Source organism: Lacerta agilis, chromosome 2, assembly GCF_009819535.1.
Source record: "Lacerta agilis isolate rLacAgi1 chromosome 2, rLacAgi1.pri, whole genome shotgun sequence".
Classification (NCBI taxonomy): Eukaryota; Metazoa; Chordata; class Lepidosauria; order Squamata; family Lacertidae; genus Lacerta; species Lacerta agilis.
The window spans coordinates 116,133,268-116,147,891 of record NC_046313.1 but is presented as its reverse complement, the minus strand read 5'-3'; the positions used below and the strand labels follow the sequence as shown (position 1 = coordinate 116,147,891).

The 14,624-nt window shown below is 46.0% G+C and overlaps 1 protein-coding gene across 1 annotated transcript in view; it reads right to left on the bottom strand.

The window, feature by feature from the left end:
• Positions 1-14,624, bottom strand: part of LOC117042624 (alpha-2-macroglobulin-like) — a 71,795-nt gene that overhangs the window by 28,671 nt on the left and 28,500 nt on the right. The window contains exons 16-22 of the mRNA XM_033142170.1: positions 14,071-14,241; positions 12,675-12,750; positions 10,045-10,216; positions 6,815-7,100; positions 4,291-4,414; positions 1,918-2,027; positions 968-1,019 (exon numbers count right to left, since the gene is read on the bottom strand). Coding sequence (XP_032998061.1) covers positions 968-1,019; positions 1,918-2,027; positions 4,291-4,414; positions 6,815-7,100; positions 10,045-10,216; positions 12,675-12,750; positions 14,071-14,241 — 991 coding nt within the window. The remainder of the gene's footprint in view (positions 1-967; positions 1,020-1,917; positions 2,028-4,290; positions 4,415-6,814; positions 7,101-10,044; positions 10,217-12,674; positions 12,751-14,070; positions 14,242-14,624) is intronic.

Here is a 14,624-nt window from a genome sequence, read left to right as displayed (position 1 = left end):
AGGACATCCTTTTATATATTTGAACATGGCTATCATATCACCCCTTAACCTTCTCTTCTCCAGGCTAAACATACCCAGCTCCCTAAGCCGTTCCTCATAAAGCATCGTTTCCAGGGCTTTGGCCCTTTTGGTTGCCCTCCTCTGGACACGTTCCAGCTTGCCAGTATCCTTCTTGAACTGTGGTGCCCAGAACTGGACACAGTATTCCAGGTGAGGTCTGACCAGAGCGGAATACAGTGGTACTATTACTTCCCTTGATCTAGATGCTATACTCCTATTGATGCAGCCCAGAATTACATTGGCTTTTTTAGCTGCTGCATCACTTAATTGAAAAATTTAATTGACACAGAAATGAAAAATGGCTAAATGTATATTGCTGAAGGTTTAACATGGAGATTTTTCCACAGGGCTCTATTAAAGCCAAGGAGAGCACTCTGAGCTAACTGATTGTTGTTCCCTGGTAGCTAACATGTGAGTGTTGTAACCTTAGATCATGTGATGAAGGTATTGGGTTGCAAATCTCCGTTTTGAAGGGAGTTGCCTTTGTGTCTTTTGTCTCAAGGCTTTGTGAAGTAAGGACATGTACAAATCCCTCTCTGACTGAGAGAAAAACAGCTCCAGGGAAAAAATGGCTGCTGTGGGAAGAGATAGACCGCTGCTTCTAGGTTTGTTTGAATTATTTTATATTTTGTAAGATGCAGAACCTGTGCTGGACAGCACAAGACATTGTATGGATATTTTGGTTGCATTTTTGATGCTTATGTTCTGTTTCTGAAGATTTCGGAAAGTAAAAAATTGAAAAATGTTCTTATGGGCCTGGACAATGATTTCTTCCAAAAGGATTCAGTTCTTATGCTTCCAGTATAATACCATGCAGTATTAATATCTGCAACAGGCTGTAGATCAGCTTTGCAATTGTCATTTCACCAATAGCTTTCTGCAGAAGGCCCTACCACCAGGCACTTACCAGTTGGACACAAGAGGTTGCTGAAGACCTCATCTTCCTCAATCCCTTCAGGCTTGGTGGAGACAGAATGGGAAAGGGGAAAGGTTAGAATGAGAGACCCCGAGGAGGTAACGAAAATAGTTAATGCCTACCTTGAGAAGGAAGTAAGATCTAAATTTGAAGAATAAGTGAATGCATTGTATGAGGGGGACAGGGGACAGGCCCCATCTATACTATACATTTGAAGCAGGGTCACACTCCGAGGCTCATCTAGTCCAACCCCCAGCAAGCCAGAATCTCAGCTAAAGCATGCATGGCAGATGGCCACCCAATCTTTGCTTAAAAACCTCCTGGGAAGGAGAGTCCACCACCTCCCGAGACAGCCCACGTGTGCTTTTGGAAGACATGGAGGGTAACCTCATGTGGCAGGACTTTGCCGTCCTTAAAGTGTCATTTTCCCAGCATTTGTTGTTCTTCAGTCGTTCAGTCGTGTCCGACTCTTCGTGACCCCATGGACCAGAGCACGCCAGGCACGCCTATCCTTCACTGCCTCTCGCAGTTTGGCCAAACTCATGTTAGTAGCTTCGAGAACACTGTCCAACCATCTCATCCTCTGTCGTCCCCTTCTCCTTGTGCCCTCCATCTTTCCCAACATCAGGGTCTTTTCCAGGGAGTCTTCCCTTCTCATGAGGTGGCCAAAGTACTGGAGCCTCAACTTCAGGATCTGTCCTTCTAGTGAGCACTCAGGGCTGATTTCTTTGAGAATGGATAGGTTTGATCTTCTTGCAGTCCATGGGACTCTCAAGAGTCTCCTCCAGCACCATAATTCAAAAGCATCAATTCTTCGGCGATCAGCGTTCTTTATGGTCCAGCTCTCACTTCCGGACATTACTTCCCAGCATAAATAGGTGCAATTACATGCATGTAACCACTTAGCCCCACCACCACCGAGATTAAAGCAGCTCTCCTACCTCTACTAAAACAGATTTGATCACAGTGTCCTGGTGTTCTTGGATATTCGCCGCCTCTATTGCATTCCCACAGGGCTGGGCCTTGGCACTGACTGTGAAGTTCACATCCCCTAGAACAGAAATGTCCATCTTGTCATCCTGCCCATCTTTCTCTCTCTCTCTCTTTCTGTAGCCTTTTCTTCTACTGGAGCAAATTTAGCACCAGCAGGCAGCTATTGAAGACTTTCTGATACCAACACTGTTTTTAAGGAAAGGGCTGGGGTTGCATTTTTTAAAATTGTAATTATCCATATGTTTTATGAATGTTTTATATATATTTAATATTGTTTTAATTCCATTAATGTTTAACTGTTTTTTTTTAATTATTGGTTTTTTTCTCCTATGTTTTTAGCTGTTTCTGTTTTATCTGTATGTCTCCTTGAGTCTCTGCCAGGGAAAAAGGCAGAATTATTATTAGTATTAGTATTAGTATTAGTATTAGTATTACAATCCTAAAGCAGCTTACAACAGTATTCTTCAGCCATCAAATGCTTGGGTAAACATGAATGTTTTCAAAAGCCTCCTGAAAGTTAATAATGATGGCGGCAGGAGCATCAGTAGTGGAGGGCATTCGAGAACTGGGAACCCACCCCTGAAAAGACCCTGTTATGGGTCACCACCAACCAGGCAGCCTCCAGGGTGTCTCTAAGCCCTGTCCCCTTGCATAAGAGTGGCCTGACAACACTGTGTGGCTTGTGGATTATACCACAAGGATGGATGGCGGCTAACAGATTGAGGATGAATCCTGACAAGACAGAAGTACTGTTTTGGGGGGACGGGGTGGGCTGGTGTGAAGGACTCCCTGGTCCTGAATGGGGTAACTGTGCCCCTGAAGGACCAGGTGCGCAGCCTGGGAGTCATTTTGGACTCACAGCTGTCCATGGAGGCACAGGTCAAGTCTGTGTCCAGGGCAGCTGTCTACCAGCTCCATCTGGTACGCAGGCTGCCCGTGGACAGAGTGGTGCACGCTCCAGTTATCTCTCGCTAAGACTACTGCAACACGTTCTATGTGGGGCTACCTTTGAAGGTGACTCAGAAACAACGACTAATCCAGAATGCAGCAGCTAGACTGGTGAATGGGAGTGGCTGCCAAGGCCACATAACACTGGTCCTGAAAGACCTACTGTATATTCTGGTGTATAAGACTACTTTTTAATCCAGGAAAATCTTCTCAAAAGTCGGGGGTCGTCTTATCCGCCAGGTGGAGAATCTGCGGTCGAGTATATCTCAAACTCTGTATTTTAACTGGAAAAGTTGGGGGTCGTCTTATACGCCCAGTCGTCTTATACGCCGGAAAATACCGTACATTGGCTCCCAGTACGCTTCCGAGCACAATTCAAAGTGCTGGTGCTGACCTTTAAAGCCCTAAACGGTCTTGGCCTAGTATTCCTGAGGGAGCGTCTCCACCCTCATTGTTCAGTCTGGACGCTAAGGTCCAGCTCCAAGGGCCTTCTGGTGGTTCCCTCACTGCGAGAAGCGGTTACTGGGAACCAGGCAAAGGACCTTCTCGGTGGTAGCACCCGCCTTGTGGAACGTCCTCCCATCAGATGTCAAGGAAATAAACAACCACCTGACATTTAGATGACATCTGAAGGCAGCACTGTTTAGGGAAGTTTTTAATGTTTGATGTTTTATTGTATTTTTAATTTTTTGTTGGAAATGTGAGGAGTGAGCTGAAAGGGTTACACTCAGCTCAACAGTTGAGTCCAGCCCACAGGGGAAATGACGTTGTGTTTTCTGTGTATGTAATGTAACGGGTGTAATTCCCAGTGTGTTCTGTTGTGTCCGCTGCTGTTTCACGGCCGGTCAGAGAGCAAGGATGTCCGCTCTCTCTCTCCCGGTATATGTGATTTATGATCTGCTGTAATAAAGAATGCTGCTTTGCTGAAAGAAGCAAGAGTCGTTCTGAGTTCGTGCCAGACTGTCTTTCTCTAGACGCTTTTGCAGCAGGTTTGCTTCCGAAGAAGGCTGCGTGTCTCTGCTGGAATCGAAAGTAAGTTAGCTGCGCAACAGAAGCCTGCTGGACACCATACTATCCGAGATTTATGGCTTCTGAGCGCGGGGTTTTTTTCTGCTGCAACCCCCCTCAACTTCAAAGGAAACCACCCAGAATGTCTGGGGAAATCCAGGGTATAAATAAATTATTATTATTATTATTATTATTATTCTGCTTTAGGCATCAACTCCCCCCCATCCACCTATATCCCTGATCCAAGGTGAAGGAAGATAGTCTTCCTACCAGATGAGGATGGGACAGGCTGTCTCCTCCTCCTCTCACCCTCACCCTCATCACCACCGGCCACCAAATCCAAGATGTGAAGTGTTGCTGCTTACCCAGAGACTTGGGTGTCACCAACCAGGAGACGGTTCTCCTCCCATTTTCAGGCAGACAAGACGGTGCCTGTTCCTCCACAGGGATTGCCTCAAAGTCAGGGGATGGAGCCAGAGACATGGTGACCTGTCCACGGACAGAAAGAAGTTACGGTGGGAAGGAAGTAGAATACCAGAAAAACGAATTCAGAGGAGGAGCAGGAAGAGATCAAGGTGACACTTGGAAAGCCATGAGAGGTGTCAGATGACCCATAAGGTCTCAGAGTGGATTATAGCATTAACAATGGCATTAAAAAAAAACAATTTGAAACCACTCAGAGCCATAAAAACAAGGTGGGTCCTAAAAGAAGCCTGGGCAAAGAGCTGCATCTTCACTGTGCTTCAAAAGCTGTACAATGAAGGAGGGATTTTAGATCTATGTGTTTTAGATCTTGAAGGTCATGATAACAGATTTGGCTGGCAAGCATATCTGCGGTACGAGAAGGTTAAAGTACACACAGCTTGCCAAAGATGTTGGACATAATATAATGTTGGAAGATTGGGAGAAATTGTGGAGGGAAGGTACTAAGTTCACTGCATGTAATACGTGAAGGGAAAACATCATGAAAATGTTTTACAGATGGTATCTAACTCCAGTTAAGTTAGCTAAAATGTACCATGGTCTATGTAATAAATGCTGGAAATGTAAACAAGTGGAAGGTACCTTCTTTCATATGTGGTGGACGTGCCCAAAGGTAAAGGACTTCTGGGAGAAGATATATAATGAACTTAAAAAGGTGTTGAAAAACACATTTAGTAAGAAACCAGAGGCCTTTCTGCTGGGCATGACCAACTATGAAATTCCCAATAAGGATAGAACATTTTTTATGTATGCCACAACAGCTGTTAGGATTTTATTAGCTAAAAACTGGAAAACGGAAGAACTACCAACAGTGGAAGATTGGCAGATGAAGATGATTGAATACATGGAACTCGCGGAACTGACCGGGAAACTCCAAGACCAGAGGGAAGAAGCGGTGCAGGAGGATTGGAAGAAGTTTAAAGACTATTTGAAACGTCGTGATAAGATTGACATTTGAGAATGAAATCAGAGGACATTTAAGGCTACAGTTATAAAATTAGTTAGTTAAGACAGGAGATAAGAATTAGATATCAGTATTTTATTTTTGTAAGGACTAAGATAGATGAGAATGATGATTATACAATGTTATGAAATTACTAAAGAGGATTCGCAATGAACACTGAAAGAGGATGTGAGGAGGTCCCCCAATAATGTTAGTAATATGATAAGGATAGTTAAATAAGTGTTTGTTGAGATTTTTAGTTTTGGGTTTTTTTTGGTATTTCTGTATTTGTATCTTTGTAGTGTTTTGTTATATTTTATGTTTGTTGTATTATTAAAATCCAATAAATTCTTTAAAAAATAAAACAAAATAAAGTACATACAGCTTGCCAAAACCATGTAGTAAGGAAAGTGGTTTATGAGGTATGGGAAAAATATAAAAAAATATTAGAACAAAAAATACCACGGTGGCTTTCCCCACTGGAGGCGATATCTCTGAAAAAAAATGAACATGAAGAAGAAGAAGAAGAAGAAGAAGAAGAAGAAGAAGAAGAAGAAGAAGAAGAAGAAGAGGAGTTTGGATCTGATATCCCGCTTTATCACTACCCGAAGGAGTCTCAAAGCAGCTAACATTCTCCTTTCCCTTCCTCCCCCACAACAAACACTCTGTGAGGTGAGTGGGGCTGAGAGACTTCAGAGAAGTGTGACTAGCCCAAGGTCACCCAGCAGCTGCATGTGGAGGAGCAGAGACACGAACCGGCAACCCGGACGGATCGCGCATGTGCGGCAGCCCGGACGGACCGCTCTCCGTACGCTACGGAGCGGCACCCCGCCCCCGGGGGTGCCCCCGCATTTGCCGCTCCAGGCGGCAAAGCGGCTCCGTACGCCACTGCTGGAAGAGCAGACTGGGCGGGATGCCGAGCCAGGAGGTTCACGGGAACAGCAAGGGCTAAGTTCCAGTTCCGATTCAGGGGGCCGGTTCAAGGAGGCTCTCGGGAGGCATGTAGAGAAAAGGCGGGACGAAAGGTGGAACGTGCGAGTGTTCGCCGTTTCCTAACTTGCTGGCAGGGCAAGAGCAGATCTCAGCGGGGATCTGACTTAAGAGAATCGGCTGAATGATCGTTAGGTGATAATTACTGCTGTACATACTGTAAATCTCGTGGTGATTGTGTGAAGAGAGGAAGTCGGCTGCCCTGACCCACAAAGGGGAGGGGGGAAGTCCAAGGTAACTTGTGGAAATTGTTTTATTAGTTTGCTTGGTGATTGTACGTAAATTTGATTAATTTTTTTTTTAAAAAACCCCTCCAAATTACAACAACTCTTTATTATTATTATTATTATTATTATTATTATTATTATTATTATTATTTATTCTATGCCCACAAGATCCCAATCCCATGCCAAGGAAAGAGGAAAGGGGGGTCCCCCCAAAAAAATCAGGAGACAAGTTTGGGCATTCCTTACCTTCATCATGTTTTGCTGGTAGGAGGAGGCTGTGGCCTTCATCATGAATGCTTCACCCCTCACCACAGAGAAGGGCAAGGTGAGCTCAATGAAGAAGTCCTGGAAGGCGTTGACGTTGGCAGCCCGGGCAATGCCAATGCCGTTGTCCGACGACAAGCAGAAAGCTCCCACTTTCCATTCCGTGATGGTGTCCGGAATGGTCACAGGCATAATCACTTCTCCTGGAACGATGCCACCCTCTTTCTTTGACTGGCCAAAGAAGTCCCCTGTACCTGAGTAATCGCCGCTGAAGGGCACAGAGAGGGGGGAGTTAGCGTGGATCACCACAGCACCTTTCAGCAAGCAGTCGGGGTGGGTGGGAGCACTCAGTAGCCTCACTGGAGGGGTTTACCGCTGCAACAGAGCCAGGGTGCTGTTTGGGGGGGGGTCCCATGTCAGACTAATATAGTGGAAATTATAGTATATGCTTTGATGGAGAACCTATATGAAGTGGAAAAATTCCTTCCAGTAGCACCTTAGAAGAAGATCAAACCTATCCAAGAAGATCAAACCTATCCATTCTCAAAGAAATCAGCCCTGAGTGCTCACTAGAAGGACAGATCCTGAAGTTGAGGCTCCAGTACTTTGGCCACCTCATGAGAAGGGAAGACTCCCTAGAAAAGACCCTGATGTTGGGAAAGATGGAGGGAACAAGGAGAAGGGGACGACAGAGGACGAGATGGTTGGACAGTGTTCTTGAAGCTACTAACATGAGTTTGGCCAAACTGCGAGAGGCAGTGAAGGATAGGCGTGCCTGGCGTGCTCTGGTCCATGGGGTCACGAAGAGTCGGACACGACTGAACAACCGAACAACAACAACAACAGCACCTTAGAGACCAACTAAGTTTGTTCTTGGTATGAGCTTCCGTGTGCATGCACACTTCTTCAGATACACTGAAACAGAAGTCACCAGTCCCTTATATATAGTGAGAGGGTGGGGAGGGGTGTTACTCAGAAGGGTGGTGGGAATGGGGGATCGGCTGATAGGTGTGGAAAACCTGCTGACGGCTGTTAACGACTGCAATTGGTCTTACAGGAAAAAGCAAGGGGTGAGATGGCTAAAGATAGCTTTGTCATGTGTAATGAGATAAGAATCCAATGTCTCTATTCAGAACAGGTCTCTCTGTGGTTTTAAGTTTGGTAATGAGTTGCAATTCAGCAACTTCTCTTTCCAGTCTACTTCTGAAATTCTTTTGTAATAAGACAGCTACTTTGAGATCTTGTATAGAATGTCCTCTGTCTTGATTATACATGATAAAGCTATTTTTTTGCCATTTCACCCCTTGCTTTTTCCTGGAAGACCAATTGCAGTCGTTAACAGTCGTCAACAGGTTTTCCACACCTATCAGCCAATCACCCATTCCCACCACCCTTCTGAGTAATACCCCTCCCCACTCCCTCACTATATAGAAGGGTCTGGTGACTTCTGTTTCATTGTATCTGAAGAAGTCTGCATGCACACAAAAGCTCATAACAGGAACAAACTTAGTTGGTCTCTAAGGTGCTACTGGAAAGAATATTTTTATTTTTTATTTTGTTTCGACTACGGCAGACCAACACGGCTACCTACCTATAAATGGAAATACAGTGGTGCCCCGCTAGACGAAAATAATTCGTTCTGCGAAAATTTTCGTCTAGCGGTTTTTTCGTCTAGCGAAGCGGCAATGACAGCCGCGCTCCGCTAAACGAAAAAAGAAAGACAGACATTTTTCGTCTTGCGAGGCAGCCCCATAGACTTTTTCGTCTAGCGGGGCAGCCTTCCGCAAGACGAATGCCTTCGTCTAGCGAGTTTTTCGTCTAGTGAGGCATTTGTCTTGCGGGGCACCACTGTATATGAAGTGGTTTTTTTCTGGCGGAATGCGCCGGAACACAGTTCGGCCACCTTTTCTTTGGGAAGGAGGTGGGAGGGCTCTCAGACCCCATCAGAGCATCGCCCCATCTTCCCTAAGCTGGGCAAACGCTTCCCAGGCTTGGGGAAGGAGGTGCGGGCCCGACTACATTGGGCGGTATGACCCTGCAGTGAAAATAGGCATTTTCTGCAGTGGCTCCCTGTTTGTGGAATGCTCTCCCCAGGGAGGATCGGCTGGCACCTTCATTATACACCTTCAAGAGCCAGGCAAAAGCATTCCTCTTTGGCTGATTGACATCTGATGTCTTTAGCTATTAAGACACCTGGTGTCTTAGTAGCTAAAGAACTAGTCTATCCTGTTTCCCGAAAATAAGACATACCCATAAAATAAGCCATAGCAGGATTTCTAAGCATTTGCGCAACATAAGCCGTACCCCGAAAATAAGACATATTGATAGGCGCAGTTCTGTAGATTGCTGTACCATACTGACGTAATAAAAACAAGACACCCCCTGAAAATAAGCCATCTCGTGTCTTCTTGTGGAAAAATAAATTTAAGACAGTGTCTTAGGTAAGCTAAAGGGGCCCCTGACCATTAGGTCCAGTCGTGTCCGACTCTGGGGTTGCGGCGCTCATCTCGCTCTATAGGCCAAGGGAGCCGGCGTTTGTCCGCAGACAGCTTCTGGGTCATGTGGCCAGCATGACAAAGCCGCTTCTGGCGAACCAGAGCAGCGCACGGAAACGCCGTTTACCTTCCCGCCGGAGCGGTACCTATTTATCTACTTGCACTTTGACGTGCTTTTGAACTGCTAGGTGGGCAGGAGCAGGGACTAAACAACAGGAGCTCACCCTGTTGTGGGGATTCGAACCGCCGACCTTCTGAGCGGCAAGCCGTAGACTCTGTGGTTTAACCCACAGCGCTACCTGGGTCCCCAGACAGTGTCTTATTTTCAGGGAAACACGGTAATAGCTGATTGGCATCCAATGCCCTTTTAAAGCAACACGGAGGAGCGAACTCCCGGTTTGTGTACAGTTATGGTTTTGTAATAAACGCTTTAGTTAGAAGCATCTGTCTCAAGAAGCCGTTATTGAGACACACTTCAGACATCATTCATGCTGCGTTTATACTCTGCTAAATTAGCCAGTCGGTGCGAAGACTGAGAAGACTGGGAAGCGTGCCGGGCGACAGATTGACGACTGTTAGCTTAAGTCGCGCCGGGGAGAGGTCGTTGCTACCCTCCGGTCGATCGAACACACCCATAGGGCCTGAAAACCTCTTTCCTACGCCCTCTGCCACATCATTTGTCCCCATCTCTCCCCAAGGCTCAAAGCTACCACTTACTCCAATACGACCAGCTGCCAGAGCCACGTCTCAGGGAAGAAACTCCTGGCATGCTTCGTAGGTGCAGGGGCATCGAGGGAGCTGCCAACACTGTACTCTTCAGCCCTATATGCAATTGGCTGGGGATATCCTCCACCAACGCCACTATGCATGGCATACATGGGCACAGCATCTTAGAGGAGAGGATATTATTTACATTGTTATAGAATCATAGACCATATAATAACAGTCCTGGAAGAGCTTCACAAAATCATAGAGTTGGAAGAGACCCCAAGGGCCATCCAGTCCAACCCCCTGCCAAGCAGGAAACACCATCAAACATTCCTGACAGATGGCTGTCAAGCCTCCACTTAAAGACCTCCAAAGAAGGAGACTCCACCACACTCCTTGGCAGCAAATTCCACTGTCCAACAGCTCTTACTGTCAGGAAGTTCTTCCTAACGTTTAGGTGGAATCTTCTTTCTTGCAGTTTGAATCCATTGCCCCGTGTCCGCTTCTCTGGAGCAGCAGAAATCAACCTTTCACCCTCCTCTATATGACATCCTTTTATATATTTGAACATGGCTATCATATCACCCCTTAACCTTCTCTTCTCCAGGCTAAACATACCCAGCTCCCTAAGCCGTTCCTCATAAGGCATTGTTTCCAGGCCTTTGACCAGTTTGGTTGCCCTCCTCTGGACACCTTCCAGCTTGTCAGTATCCTTCTTGAACTGTGGTGCCCAGAACTGGACACAGTATTCCAGGTGAGGTCTGACCAGAGCGGAATACAGTGGGACTATTACTTCCCTTGATCTAGATGCTATACTCCTATTGATGCAGCCCAGAATTGCATTGGCGTTTTTAGCTGCTGCATCACACTGTCTCCATAATTGGTGTCAAAACACATTGCCAAGCTTTCACGGGGAAATTGCCCACAGTTACCCACTCAAGCTCTGTTCTGACTTCTGAACTGCGCAATAACTTCACATGCTTATTGTCGCTAAAAAGCAACTCAGTCATGTTGGCCATCCCTTCATTTTTCTGTCAGATGAAACATGAATGTGTGATTCAGCTCTGTGCCGCTACTTAGCACCTACTCCCCAGTGTTAAAATAAAAACTAAGAAATAACAACAACTAGCAAAATGATCAGTACAATGGTACCTAGATTTTCAAGCATCTTGGAAGCCGAACGTTTCGGTTTTCGAACGCCAAGAACGCGGAAGTAAATGCTTTCATTTTTGAACGCGCCTTGGAAGTCAAATGGCTTCCGCCGAGTGTTTGCCCCCAATTTTCTCAACTGAAATTGCAGATCACCCTTTGCGCCTCAGTTTTCGAATGTTTCAGAAGCAGAACGGTCTTCCGGAAGGGATTGCCTTGGAAAACCGAGGTACCACTGTACCACTAATTATCAGTTATTTAATTTATAATTCATGATGCTTAATGATTGTAATGAATGTTGTTATTTTAATTTACCATATTTTTCGCTCCATAGGGTGCACCGGACCATAGGGCGCACCTCGTTTTTAGAGGAGGAAACAAGAAAAAAAATATTTTTCTGGTTTTCCTCCTCTAAAAGCCCTGTTTTTTTGAGGATCAGCTAAAGGTTTTGCAGCTTTTTTTGCAAAGGGAAAAGCCCTGGGTTTTTTTTGAGGATCAGCTAAAAGTTTTGCAGCTTTTTTGCAAAGGGAAAAGCCCTGGGTTGTTTTTTTTAGGATCAGCTAAAAGTTTTGCAGCTTTTTTGCAAAGGGAGAAAAGCAAAGCTCCTTTTGCAAAGGGAGAAAAGCAAAGAGGAAAAGCCCCATTTTTATGGGCTTCAACTCACATTTCTGCAGCTTCTGAAGGAAAGGGAGCCATTTCTACAGTTTCCAGACAGATAATCTAATCAGTCAGTCACATGTCGCTGGGGAAACAAACAACCTCCCTCTGCAGCACATTCAACAATGGAGGCCTGGGCAAGAGGGTGGGGCTGAAAGGGAGCCGGGACTCTTATCTCTCTCCCGATCTCTTGCTGATCAGCTGCTGAGCGGGGTCCTTTCAACCCCCCCCCCCTTTTGTAAAATAAAAAGCATGACCCTCTTTTAGCCCCTAGGCAATTCAGCTCCAGGGACCACCATTCGCTCCATAAGACGCACAGATATTTCCCCTTACTTTTTAGGAGGAAAAAAGTGCGTCTTATGGAGCGAAAAATACGGGTAATTTATTGCCTACCCTTCACCCTAAGGTCCCAGGAAGGTTATGAAAGCATGTTAGTTTATGCATAAAGCACTTTAAACAGCCGTGGTGCCCACACCCCACCTCACAGCAACCTGGGAACTGTAGTTTGTTAGGCATTCTGAGAGGAGTTAGGAGATCCTTATTCCCCTTGCAGAGCTACGATTCCCACTGTTCCCTGTGAAGAGGGGTTTACTGTTACACCCCCCTCCCCATGAACTGTACGTCTGGAAGGGGAATAGGGGCCTCCTCTCACTCAGCACCCTTAACAAACTACGGTTAAAATGTATACAACGAAAACTTTAAATCCGGAAAACAGTGGTAGAGGCGGCAAGGTGATCTTTGAGAGATCCTGGTCTCAAGCTGCGCAGGGCTTAACACAGCAAGACCAGTGTAACCATCGCAGTTTGCCCCCTGATCCCAGTGCCAGTTCATACCATGTCCATGTCCCCGGACTTGGCAAATCCGAGGCTGGTGTATCTTGGTGCTCGTGAAAACTTTCAAGCCAAAGTCCTGTAAAAAGGAGCCAAGGAGCCATTATGAAACATTTTACAGTGCGAAGAAGAAGAAGAAGAAGAAGAAGAAGAAGAAGAAGAAGAGGAGGAGGAGGAGGAGTTTGGATTTGATATCCCGCTTTATCACTACCCGAAGGAGTCTCAAAGCGGCTCACATTCTCCTTTCCCTTCCTTCCCCACAACAAACACTCTGTGAGGTGAGTGGGGCTGGGAGACTTCAGAGAAGTGTGACAAGCCCAAGGTCACCCAGCAGCTGCATGTGGAGGAGCGGAGACACGAACCCGGTTCCCCAGATTACGAGTCCACCGCTCTTAACCACTACACCACACCAGATGGGGTGGGGTGGGGGATTTTTTTTACATCAAAGGGTTTGATATATGTAAAGTCATGGTAGTGAGGTGGAATCCTGGCTCTTCCTTCCTTCCTTCCTTCCTTCCTTCCTTCCTTCCTTCCTTCCTTCCTCCCTTCCTTCCTTGCTAAGCAGCTAGAAAGCACAGTGCTTTGCCGCAGTCATTGAAATGTTTTGAGTTAAAAAAAAACAAAACCCAAACCCCCGAATTGGCAATACATTACGATGTCCAATCACCTCTTGAATATGTGTATGGAGAATTGCCTTTACCTATGGGGTCACGAAGAGTCGGGCACGACTGAACGACTGAACGACAACATGGGGCAGGGACACGGGTGACGCTGTGGTCTAAACAACAGAGCCTAGGGCTTGCCGATTGGAAGCTCACCCCGTGGCAGGGATTTGAACTGCCGACCTACTGATCAGCAAGCCCTAGGCTCTGTGGTTTAACCCACAGCGCCACCTGGGTTCCTAAACAAGAGGTAGAGGCAACTAATTCTAGCTTTGTCCCCATCATCCATGCCGAGACAAAGGGCAGCGCTAAGTGAGACTAAGGAAGGGGAACCTGACAAACAGTGCCACTTTGGTGCTCGTTCTGAGGTGCTCATTTTGCGGATTTCATGTTAAGTATACGTTGTCTAATTGACACTGAAATATCCCAACGATAAAGGACTGGCAAAATAAGCTACAGGAACACGCAGAAATGGATCAGTTAACGAATAGCTTAAGAGGAAATACAAGACAAGTCTTTGTGTTAAAATGGGAAAAATACAGAAAATATCTACAAAGCAATAACAATGGTATAAAGTCTATGGCGGCCTTTGAGTGAGGCCGGAGTTGAAAAATTTGAAGGAGACAAGTCAAGGTTAAGCTCAGCGGGTTTTCGGCGTTCAAGTTCTGAAACATTCCTCAGTGGAGACGATCGGAAACCGAGGTGCCACTGTATTTCAGTGACCCTTTAGTGCTCACCTTGAGGATTTCATAGGCGTCCCCTTCACCGTAAGCAGATTCGGGGATGTAGCGGATGCCATTTACAATAATCGCTTTCCTTGTCGTGCAGGGACGAGTGTTCACTTCATTCAAAAGAGGGTTATTGTGTGGATAGCCTTTGAGGTTCTTCACAGGGAGCAAGTCATAAACCTGAAAATGAAGTAGTCACAATTCAGCATGACCCAAAATGCTCCAATAGCTTCTGATACTGGTGATCATCAGTCCAGTCGTGGAGTTTCCTGCTTGGCAGGGGGTTGGACTGGATGGCCCTTGTGGTCTCTTCCAACTCTATGATTCTTTATACCCAGCACTTGTCCTATGTAGGGAGGGGAGGGGGAAAATCTCCATAATTCTACACTATTGCCAATTTGATTCCAGGTGCCAACATCTACTGCTGTTTTTTGGCAAAGGGGAAATAGGTCTGCTCCATGTTTCCCCACACATTTTCAAAAGTGGAAATGCTCTTCGGTTCTATTTGCCTCTCATCCTCAGTTCTGCTTTGCCTTTTTATATGGAACCCACAATGCAATCTT